We start from the raw sequence: 12,672 nt of genomic DNA, 5'->3' as shown, positions 1-12,672 counted from the left end.
ATATGAGAAAAGTTACAAAAAAAAAGAAAATTAAAATTAAAAGAGCTTTAAAATAATAAAATTTAATTCCAGATAGAAAAGAAGCCTTGTTTTTAATATGATGATGATGATAATAATAATAATATTATTTTTATCGGCCATAATTACGATTGTTATTATTATTATTATTATCGTTCATTTATTTATTTATTTATTTATAATTAAGCCCGTTTGATACTTTATATATCATTCCAATAATTATTTTACAGTATTCGCGATTCCAAGAGTTTGATTTTTCCTAAGAAGGGTAAAAAAATGCAATATATATATATATATATATATATATAATTAATTTAATTATTTAGTCGATTGTTTATATTTTTTTGAACTAATTATTATTATTATTATTATTATTATTATTCTTTTTTTTTTGTAAAAAAAATATAAATATATATATATATATTGAATTAAAATTTGGTTCAATTTATTTTCTAACGGTTAAAAATAATTATTGTTTTTGCATTAAATAGACCGAAGTGTACGTAAGATAAGAATGAGTTAATAGGTTTTATTTAAAAAAAAACGGGTAATTTTGTCGCCATTTTGAATTTTTTCGATAAAAGAAAAAAAAAATTCGCGCGCGCAAATGTAAAAAAAAGTTTTTTTTTTTTTTTTTTTTTTTTTACGCTACGGGTTTAAATAAAATTATAAAACACGTTTGAATAAGTCGCCCGGATAGCTCAGTCGGTAGAGCATTAGGCTTTTAACCTAAGGGTCCAGGGTTCGAGTCCCTGTTCGGGCGAAATTTTTTTTTTTTTTTGGTGTTCATTTAATTGTACGAAAAAAAAGATGGATTCGTTTTTTTTTTTTTTTTTTTATTATTTATATTCAAGCATTCGATAAGATCATCACACACAATAAATAAATAAATAAATAAATAAATAGAATTAATTAATTTCGCATGTTCTATTTATAAGAATAATTTTTTACTGCATCGTTTTTATTTTATTTTATTTTTTTTTCAACTGCGAAAATATTATTATTATTATTATTATCATAAATAATAATTCGATGAGAAGAATGAATGAATGAATGAAGCTTATATATGTCATATCCATTTTCATATACATCGAAACGTAAATAATTACTACGGTGTTGTTAGTGGTAGTAGTGGTAGTAATAATAATAATAATAATAATTATAAATATTTAAACCAATATTTCCATTTTGTTTAATGATGATCCTCAACGCTCGATGCACTAAAAGCAGATAAATCGGAAAATATCAAAGAGGGAACGTAAACGGGTGAATCTTCTGCTCTCAAATTAGGTTTTTCATGCATTTTAGCAAATAAATCCGGTGATATGAATTGAATATAGGATAATATTTGATTTTGTTCAATTACGGCTGGTGCCACGATTTTCGTGTCGTGTTGTTTCAATACTTGAGTCGCGTGAAATTTAATCACGTTCCACGCATATTCTATATCGGTTACTTTTGAATGTTCGTAAACGATGCAAAACCTTAAACAATAATTATTTTTCGTTATTGAAGGAAGCATGTGTAACGTTCCCTCTCTGTTAATGCTAGCCAATAATTCTTGATTGACTTCATCTTTGGCTTTTAATCGAAAACAAACCAAACCCAATCTAACAACGTTGCAAACTTCAAATCTGTTATCCTCGTTAACGAGTTTTTCGAAAACTTGAGCCAATTTAACGTGATTCCTTATGTAATTTTGTAATTTTTCTATACCGTAATTCCTTAACGTGAACCATAATTTCAGCGAGCGAAACCTTCTAGACAATGGTATCATCCAATTCCTGTAATCTATCGTGACGCTTGCTTGATCGTGTTGAAGGTATAGGGGATCGACGGTGAGTGCGCTTATGAGTTTGTACCTATCTTTAACCCACAAGCAAGAACAATCGAAACAAACGTTTAAAAATTTATTACAGTTCGTGTTAAAACTATCGGCGAGTTCCAATCCTTCTTTAAGGTATCTCAATTCGGGACATATGAAAGAAGAGCCTGCATATGCGGCATCGACGTGAAACCAACAGTGTGGTAATTTGGCAACGATCGGACCGATTTCTTTAACGTTATCAAAACCGCAATTGGCTGTCGTACCTAGCGTCGCAATGACAATAAAAGGATGAAGACCTAATTTAACATCTTCTTGAATGGCTTCTGCTAATTTGGGTCCTCTCATAGACGATTCGTTATCCACCATTAGTATTCTTAACTTTACCATACATATTTTAGCTGCTTTTTCGACGCACGAATGTGCTTCGATGGACGTGTAAGCAACCAATAGCGGTAAAAATTCGGAATCTTCTTTGTCGCTTTTTCCTTTTTCTTTCAAATAATTTATAGCATCGGATCTTGCTGCCAACATGCATACCAATACGCATTCGCTTGCCGAACCTTGTATGACTCCACCTCCGATGCTTCCGGGTGTAAAATATAACAAATGATCCGGTAGATTAAGTGCTTTACCTAGCCAATCTAAAACGATCGTTTCTAATTCCGTGCATGCCGGTGATGATGCCCATGAAAATCCAATACAACCAATGCCATCGCTTAACATGTCACCTAAAAAACTAGCAAATGAATTACCCGCTGGAAAATAAGCAAAAAATCTCGGATGATTCCAATGCGTTATTCCCGGCATTATTTTCGTATCTACATCGTGCATTATATCTTCCCATTTATCAGGTTTTTTGGGGGCTTCTTTTGGGAGTAACGGAGCCAGGTATCCAGGTTTTATACTCGGAAAAACTCTCCTTTCGTTAATCGTTTGATAATAATTACATATAAAGTCAATCATTTGTTTACCGCGTAATTTATATTCTTCTATATCCATTTTTATTATTATTATTTTTTTTTTATTATTTTATTTAAAAACTTTTATTACACTTTTAATGTTTAATTAAAGAATAAAAATAAAATATAAAAAAAAAAAAAAAAAAAAAATCAACGATTCGAATATTTTTAAATAATAAAAATACTAAATAAATAATAAATCATAGAAAAAAAAAATTAAATAAAAAGTAACTACGATCTTTTTTTTGTTTACATAATTTTTTCAGATTATTTTCTCTATGACTTTTGCAAAATCGCGTCAAAATTTTTACGAAGAGCGGGATAATTTTATCCAATATGGCGGATGTTAAGAAAAGTAAACAAACGTTTCTCGTGTGTGTGTGTGTGAGTTTTTTTCCGTTTAAAACTTTTTTCTAAATGAATTTTATCGAAAAAAAAATTTTTCCATGAAATCTCGATGAAGAAAAGGACGAGGACGCGTGTCGCACCTGCCGCCTTGTACGATCGTAAACATCTGCTACGCCGATTTAATAAACTACCTGGTTGGTACCTACCAACACCTGGTTTATGATTATGATGATGATGATGGACCACTCATTGAAGCTGGTAAAGAATTTTTTCTTTTTTGTTTTTTTTAAATTCGTTATTTCTTACTCGACTACTCGAATATTTTTTCCACTTGGAAAATTATTATTATTATTATTATTATTATTATTATTTTCATTAGAAATTTGCGGTTCGGATTTGAATTTAAAATTTCAATTTTAAAAATGTCGGTTTCTTCCTTATGATTTTAATTAAACAATTTGACCTTTTGAACTTTTCTCCAATAACATTTTAATCTTCCATTTGTTTCATTTGTTGATTTACCCCCCCCCCCTCGCCTGTAGGTAGGTGTCAAATCATTCAGGTAATAAAAACAAAAAATTCAGTTCAGGTTCAGTGCGATTGAATGATGGCCATCTTTTTTTTTTTTTTTATTTAAAAAGAAAAATTTTTAATTTTTGGGGCCCCCCAAATTAATTTTTATATATTATACAACTTTTCAAGTTGTTCTGGTTGGACCATCATCATCATCATCATCATCATCATCATCATCATCCATTCTGCAGCTGCTGCTCTTGTTTTTTTGAATTTAATTGCAACTAAATAAGAAAAGTTGTTTCTTAACAAAAAAAAACTTGTAGCGTTTAGAGCCACGATTATTATTATTATTACTATCATTATTCGAACCTGAAATTTAAATTTTTAGTGTATTTGTCAATTTACGGTGAAATAAAAAAAAAAAAAAAAAAAAAAAGGTTGACATTGTTTTGTTTAATATTGAAAACAGGTAATCAATGTCGTTTCGTACCATTTCTTTGTTTAAATTTTTTTCTTCCCAAAAACTTCTTTGTGGGTATCTTTTTAAATATTAACAACAAAAAAGAAAAACGGTTTCAATAAAAAAAAAACAGTACCTGAAAATTTAAAAAAAAACGAATCACGCAGGTTAAATTTTTCCCTTAATATTTTCTTTCGCAACGAAATCGACGCCATCTTGTTTTTTTTTTAAGAACAGAATTGAAATTTTCGTTAGAAATAATGATTTTCGTGTCGGTTTAATTTGAAAATTAACGTAAAATTTTCTTTTATTCATGAAGAAAAAGATTAAAAATATAAAATTTCAAAAAAAAAAAAAAAACCGTTAAAGAATCAAAAAATTTTAAAAGAAAAAATTCAAATTTGCAGAGCGCGACCGTTAAAAAAACGTTAGAACTAACGTTCGATTTGAAAAATTTTAAATTTTTTTTTCTCATTCGTTTTTCCTTTCGCCATCTTTTGAAATTTTCTTAATTATTTTTGTTTAAATAATAAGTTTTTCGTGGAAGCAGACGGATTATTATTATTATTATTAACTTAATAATAATAATAATAAAACTTTTGAATAAATTTTAAGTGGAAAACATTTTTTTAAAAATCGATTTTAAAAACAAAAACGTTTCATCCATTTTTTTTTTTTTTAATTTTTAATCACATCTTCTGGTATTTTTTATATCTTTTTCGTTATTAAATTTAATAATTAATAATTAACGACTTTTTTTTCGATGATGATGATGATGATTTGAATGTTAAAAACGCGATGATTTTAGCGTTGGCGATTTCCAATACAAAATGTCGAGGGTTTTCATACGGTTTACGTCGCCATTTTAACTCTTAATTAATGTTTTTTACGTGATTAATACCGATTAAGCCAATTTCAAGAATATTTCTTTGACTTATTAAAATGAGCTTTTATAATAAAAGAAAATGACCTCTTCCTCCTCCTTTTCCTCCTCCTCCCCCCACACACATAATATCAAATAATTAATTAATTAATTTTCACCTCGAATTTTTTTTTTTGTTTAATTAAAGACGAATTTAAATCTTAATTGACATTTTAATTGAACTCTCTCGACATCATTTAAACAAAATAATAATAATAATGATAATGATGATGATGATGAGGTCATAAAAAAAAAAGAAAAAAATTATAATTTAAAATTTTTTTTTTAAAGTCCATTTTTTAGATTTTACAAATCCACATAATAAATTTTTTTTTTTTTCATATTCTAAAGTGTAATTTATAAAAAATAAGGGATGTGTGAGGAGGGGTAAAGGTTAAAGTTTATGTGTATGACCCAGGAGGATGTATTTTTTTTTAGATTTAACCATTTTTCCCTTCAAAAAATAAAACATACAGGCAAAGCAATATTTTTAAATAAAAAAAAAAAAAAAAAGTGGACAGTTTTTGTTAAGAAATAAAAAAAAAAGGGAGGGAGGGGAGAGAAACTGGAATGGAATGATACATTTTCTTATTTTCCATTAATTCTCTTTTTTTTTAGAAAGATAATAAAGTTTTTCAAGTTGAAAAAGGGAAAAAGGGAAAAGAAACATTGAGAGAAAATTGTTAGAATATTGGAATATATATATATAAAAGGAAGGAATAAACCTTGTGGAAAATAATGAGGATAACAAAATTGGATTTTCCAATTGATGTAATAGTTTTCCTTTTTTTTATTTATTTTCCCCCCCCCCCATTTTCTTTAATTGTGAATGATAATTTGATTTTTTTTTTATTACTTAAATTATTGTAGGTATAAAATAAAAAAAAAAAATTCTCCATCTTATTTGATTGATTAATAGCTTAATAATAATAATAATTCAAAACAATAATTTTGTAATAAATTGAATTGTATGTTTTGTTTTGTTGCTTTTCAATGTTTAATATGTTTTTTTGTCAATTTTTTTTTAGTTTTTGTTTGTGTTTAATTTGTTTTGATTCATTTTATGTTTGAAAATATGTTTTTAATTCAGTCAAGTTTGTGTTTGTTTATTTAAATTTGTTGGTTTTGAATGTTATGTTATGTTTTTTGGAATTTGATTTCACACATCATATTATTAAATTTATTTTGTAACATGTGTGTGTCTGTGTGTGTTTTGATAAAATTAATTCAAAGTAATTGTCACTGGAAAAGTTATGTTAAAAATTAAAACTACAATATGATTTTTTTAAGAATAATAATAATGATTTATGTTAAATTATCTATTTTTCAACTTTTGGTTTTGATTGCATCTTTGTTTTCTAGCCTAAACCATTTCTAGCCTTTGTTTAAGCCTACTAAAACCTTTTTATAGACAGTAAAGCAATTTTTAAACTGAACAGCTTCTTTAAAGGATCAACTTCTAACAATTTCATAAGTAAACCATATTTGGATGAATGTTTCAGAGATTTGATGACACTCATGAGATTTTCACTAATGTGTTTGAAGTGGGCAAATCAATTAATTTAATAATTTCCATTTTCATATATTCTGCTTTGAGTACTAAGTTTGTCAATTATTGTTTAATAAAAACACAAAAATGTATTACGATAAACAAAACTCTGAGATATGCTTTAAAAAGCTGTAAGATGAGCCGACATGTTGTTTATCTTAATGTAAAATGCACAGAATCAAAATCTTTTTTTTTTAAACGGAAATTTCGAGATATATGGAAACCGGAGTGCCGAAATAAGTATACTATTTTAATAAAATGATTTCCGATAAATAAGATTTTTTTTTTTTTTTAAATAAGGGAAGATTAATAACGGTAAATAAAATCGAACAGTAGATTTTGTTTTTTTTTGTCAAATAAGGTAACCGGTAAAAAAAAAAAACGTGGTGTTAGAAAAATAATTCGCCGCTAGGGGCGCTTAAGTCGAATTCACAAAACGATTCTCAATCTCAGTTGGTGGATGGTTTTCGGTTTGAACGCGTTCGAATCGTATCGCGTGTGAATAAAGTAAGTGAAACCGGGTAGAATTTTTATTAATTATTAACTCATTAACTCATTAATCATAACTTTTGTAAGAAAATTACATTTTTTTTACTTTTTTATACATATATACATATATACACATTTCAAATATTAGAAAAACGTATACTTAAATCGAGACGACAATTTTTTTATATAAAAATCTTAAAAATCAAAATGCCGGTAATAATTATTCACATAATCAAGATCGAATATTAAAATAAAAACGTGAAGTAATATTTTTTATACTCTTTTTTTTTATTTAAATAAAACATTTATATATATATTAATTTCTTTTTGATAAAACTTTTTCTTTTTTTATATATATATATATACGTTTAATCGGAATCAATTAAAAAATTTTTTTTTGTAAAAAGAAATTAATGATCACGTGACACTTTGAATAATTAAAACTTTTGTGAAGTGTCTCTCTCTGTTGCGATTACGGATGATTGTTGTAATTACGTCACGATTACGTACTTCCGGTAAGTTTGTCAAATTATTTACGTCACTTTAAGGGTTTAACGGTTTTTCTCGAGAAATCGCGTGAAATGTATCAACGAGACAATTTTGTACATATATATTATTTAAAATTTGAATTTTAACGGAATTCGAATACGTTTTCTTATTCGAATATTATTGATCGATTTTATTAATGTTTATTCGTTGCAAAAAAAGAAAAAAAACGACGTTAAAACGTGACTTTTAATACAATTCGTAGTAGTATACAAAAAAACATTAATTTTTTTTTTTTTTAAACTCGGTTAAATGTTTTATGTACCTAAAAAGAAATTTATTACCCCCGACAGGATGAGATTTTAAAGTAATAAAAATAAAAAAATTTTTTTTTGAATAAGATCCATTGTGTGCTTTTTTTTTTTTTTTTTTTTTTAAAATGAGTCATCAATATTTACATAGAAAATTAGTTGGTTAAAATGATTTGTTTGGGTGTTTGTACAAACATAATCCTGGTTTACATATTTGTTTAAAATTTAGGGTTGCTTAATAAATTTTTCCATAAAAATTTTGTTAAGAATTTTAAAACAACAGCAATATAAAAGAATAACAACAACAAATTACATAATGTTTTCATAACATATTCACTTTGTTCATTCATGTTTATGTTTACTCATTTTCTTCTATTTTTTAAAATCTTTTCAACATGATCGGTTTATGGCTAAAAATATCAGTTTAAATAATAAATTTTTTAGAAAAAACTATGTAAATAAATATGCATAAATCTTTCTCTCTCTCTCTCTCTCTGAACAATTTTTTGTTATAGATTTTATATTATATAAAACTGTACAAACGCAACAATTCGATTTCCTGTTTGTTTGTTTTGTTTGTTTACAATAGTTTTTTATGTTTGATTGATAAATAAACAATAAAAAATATTTCTTTTGGTGGTCACCTCTCATGATATACCATTCTCTTCATTGAGGGGCGAGGTACAAGTTGGTTGGGGAAATTTTTTTGTTTTTCCTTTCAAATTCAGGGAGCATAATAAGCGAATGAATATATTGGGCACAAGTCGGTGATTATAATTTTTTCTCAACCGTGAAATAAGCCCTAAGCCCCCCCCTCCCATGCTCTTGTAAGGAAAAGAAAAAATCCAAGTAGGAAAGGTTTTTTAAAAAAGGGTTATTGTGGCAATTTTGTAGGTAGGGAGGGGCGGGGGGTATGTTTCACCCACTGCAACATAAATAAATATGTTAGGAAGTAAAAAAAAAAAATTATTATTTACAACAACCCTTTTTTGTAATGGCAACAACCAATAGTTGTAAAACATAAATTTTGTTTTTCAACGGTTTATGCTCACATTAAGTTACACCACCTACTCTTCTGGGTATCGTAGATAGATTTCCAAAACAATTCATTGTGAGCATGATGAAATCAATAATAATAATAATAATAATTTTTATTGTTTCCTTTACTTGTTTCAATGAGGACCCCCCCCCCCCCCGTATCCGTTTAAAAAGTGGCTAAAAATTTTTTGTTTTTTATATTCAAGTCAAATAATTATTAATGAAGTTAAAACAAAAACAAAATTTAATTTTTTTTTATTACGACTTTAAAAATTTGATGAATTCATTCATAAACGCACACACGCACACGCACGCACGCACTCACACACACATTTATATGGAAATTTTATTTTTTAAATTTAAAACGGATACCCTTGTAACGAGTTGACACAGTTGGATGCTCACTCAGAATGATGGAAATTGTACCTGATGTTGTTGTTGTTGTTCTCATTTTTTTTTTTTTTTTTTTTTAAAGGGAAAGGTACGGTCCTGACCTACGTCATCCGACAGATGTTTTAAAAAAAAAAATTTAATATGTCAAAAAAAAAAAAAAAAAACGGTAGGAGAAGCAGATGATGATCGTGAATTGTCTATTAAAATTCAATTGATTTGGGTTTTTCACAAATCTCTCACATCTCTCTCTCTCTCTCTCTTTCTTTCTTTCTCTCTCTCTCTCTCTCTCTCTCTCTCTCTCTCTTCTATCTTTATCATATTTTTTTTTAGGTATTGGATTTCACGAATTTTGTCTTTTTCTAACCATAACCCCCCCTCAAAAAAAAAAACCAACTTTTTCGTAACGTGAAAAAGGGAGAGAGAGAATATTAAAAAAAATTTCACTTTTTAAGATAAAAATTATTTCGTTACGTACCTGAATCGAGACCGTTATCATTTTTTTTTTTTTTATCAAAGTAAAAAGAAACCAGGCAGTAGGCAAACAACTTATCAGAGTGAGAAAGAAAGAAAAAAGAAAAAAAAATTTTTTTTTTATCAGTAACAGTAAAAGTTACGAAGAAAACGAAAAAAAAAAACGCTGAAACTTAAAATTTTATGATTTTGATTGCGTGTGCGTGTGTGCGTGTGCGTCGTGAATTTTTATATATTCTCATAGCATCAAATTCGAAATGAAAGTCAGCAGTAAAAATTTAAACAAACGTCGTTTTTTTTTTGTTATTTGATTATAAAAAATTAAATAAATAATTATAATAATTAATTTTTTTTTATCGTGGAGGTATTATTCGGACGTGTCTTTAGTCTGATTTAAAATTTTTTTTACGGCCACGTTTAAAATTTTTAATCAATTAGGATAACTAGGCTCTCCCGAAAAAAAAAAAAAAGAAAAATGTTTTCGCACGTAATTATTAGGGGAGAAAAAAATGTAGCTGAGAGCACAAGTGACGATGAGATTTTTTTCTAATATTGATTCCGAAGGTATAATTTTTTTCAAAATGGATTATCGTTTTCAATTTCCCTTACCCCCTTCCTCTCCCCCCGCCATCCTCCCCCGCAAAAAAGGCAATAACGATAATGCGGTTAGTTATAATCCAAAATCCAATCATTTGAACTTAATATATATCTCTAATAGTTTTTAATTAAAGGATATTGGAGAAAAAAAAAGGAAAAATTTTGTATAAGAATAGTTTAAATGAAGAGGGGAAGGGGTGAGGAGGAGGAGGGAAAGGGATGTTCGTGGGAGGGAAAAAAACCGTAAATCAAAAAATGGCGAGAAAACATGTGAGAGAAACGGTTTGAGAATGTCGAAAGGAACACAACAACAACCCCGTGAAAGGATTATTTAAAAATGTTAGGAAAATGGTGAGGGTAAAAAGGGTAAAACCTTTTTTCTTTTTTGGGAAATCTATTTTAATACGACACCATTGGATTTTCTTTTTTGTTCTAATCCTGTCGTTGGTTTTCTTCCAATTAAAAAAGTGTGAAGGAGGCGTGCGTGTGTGTGTGTGCGTGTTTGTAAGTGTTAATTTTATTTCCCCCCACCCCCGCGAGAGATCGATCGATCGATTGATCGATAGTCACGAATCGTTTATTAATTCGATATAAAAAAAAATTAATCATTTTTGTTTTTCTCGCTTTTTTACGTGGAATTAGATTTGCAAACAATTATATAAAAACGATAATGAATAGAAAATTAACAATTAAAATAAGTTTTTTTTTTTTTTTGTTTACAAACGGAAGTGGAAGAAGCTTTGCATATTATTATTATTATTATTATTATTAATATTATTACACGGAATATTATTTTACGTTCGTTAAAGGAAAATCGTGATAATGTACACGAATACACGCGTTCACGCACGGACATACCGTATATAAAAAACGAGAAACTGTATCAGTTTGTGTGTAGGTGGGGGGTGGAGGAGGAGGAGGAGGAGGTAGGAAAGGGAAAAACAGGAAGTTGAAAAGAGTCGGGTTATGTTTCCAGTTTAAATATTAAAACAAAGCTACGTTATTATTATTATTATTACTATTGTATTCCAAAGTCGCATACTCGGTTTTTTAATTTTCATTGGATTTTTTTTTTTTTGGGGGGGGGGAAATTTTATTACACACGATCGAAGCGTTTAAGAAGTTTTTAAAAAAATTGATTTGGGGGGAGGAAGAGGGAGAAAGAGAGGGAGAGAGAGGAGGCGTGTGCGTGCGCGTTAGAAAACGCGAAAAATAATTTGTTTTCGATTATTTAGAAAAAAAATCCTTTTTAATGGATGAAAAGTGTGTGATGGGGGGGGGTACAGGAAGGGAAGAGATGAGAAAGGGATGCTGGAAGATTGAACGGATTGAATTTCCATTAAACGAAACGAAAAAAAAAAAATGTTTAAAAGATATTAAAAAGATTTTTTTTTTTCTATTTCTCATAAAAACAAACACCCTTAAAGGTTTTTTTATTTTTTTGGGGGTGGATGGGGGGTTATTATGAATGTCTATGACGTTGATCACTATAAATGGGGCGTAAGGGAAGAATACAAAAAGAAAAAAAAGAAAATTTCGGACCATCCGTCTGTTTTATATAAGGGAGGAGGGGGTTTGTTTTTTTTTTTCCCATTGTGATTCGCCTTGCAGAAGCCATAGTACGTGTACCACCACTACCACTACCACCACCACTCCCACTCCCATAACCAACCCAGTTGTTTTCATTGTCTTATTGTTCCTTTTTCGTTTATGGGGGGGGGGGTTGTGAAAACGACGGCAACTTTCCACGTTTCTTTTTTTTCTTTTTACTGCTTCCCATCGCGTATCCATTTATGCGTATACATAATTTTTATTTTATTTTTTTTGTTATTCATAGTCTGTCGTCTTTTTTTTTTTTTTTACATTTAAAATTTATTTATTTTAAACCCTTATCGGTTTGCCTTTTTTACTTTTACCAACCAACCCTTTCGTTTGTTTTATTTATTTATTAAAAAAAGTTTTTTTTTTTTTTTCGTTACTTACCGTTGGATTTCCTTTTTATTTTTCCTACATTTTTTTTTCCTACCGACTTTTTCTTTTCGTTTCCGTACTTTTTGTCGTTGCTCGCACCCCCCCCCCCATTTTTTGTTTGTTTGTTGGTTCGTTTGCCTTTTTTTTTATTTTAATTTTACGAATAAAAATTTATTTGTCGTCCTTTTATTAGAATTCGAAGTTTTTGTCGGTTTTTATTATTATTTTAATTATCTTTATTATTATTATTATTATTATTATTATTATTATTATTATTATTATTATTAATAATAATAATAATAATAATAATATATGA

The 12,672-nt window shown here is 28.1% G+C and overlaps 1 protein-coding gene and 1 non-coding gene across 2 annotated transcripts; one reads left to right on the top strand and one right to left on the bottom strand.

The window, feature by feature from the left end:
- Positions 1–708: 708 nt before the first annotated feature.
- Phum_PHUM515470 lies at positions 709–781 on the top strand. Its single transcript has one exon. It is a non-coding gene; the product is annotated as a tRNA-Lys (tRNA).
- Positions 782–1,210: 429 nt separating this feature from the next.
- Positions 1,211–2,845, bottom strand: Phum_PHUM515460 (Aromatic-L-amino-acid decarboxylase, putative; the record flags this gene model as incomplete). Its single annotated transcript, XM_002431166.1, has 1 exon — positions 1,211–2,845. One exon carries the CDS (start codon positions 2,843–2,845, stop codon positions 1,211–1,213), a length of 1,635 nt encoding a protein of 544 aa, XP_002431211.1.
- Positions 2,846–12,672: the final 9,827 nt, after the last annotated feature.

The sequence above is a fragment of the Pediculus humanus genome, genomic scaffold (genome assembly GCF_000006295.1).
Source record: "Pediculus humanus corporis 1103172108281 genomic scaffold, whole genome shotgun sequence".
In the NCBI taxonomy this organism is placed as follows: domain Eukaryota; kingdom Metazoa; phylum Arthropoda; class Insecta; order Psocodea; family Pediculidae; genus Pediculus; species Pediculus humanus.
The sequence above is the reverse complement of the archived record's forward strand: the minus strand, read 5'-3'. Positions and strand labels throughout refer to the sequence as shown.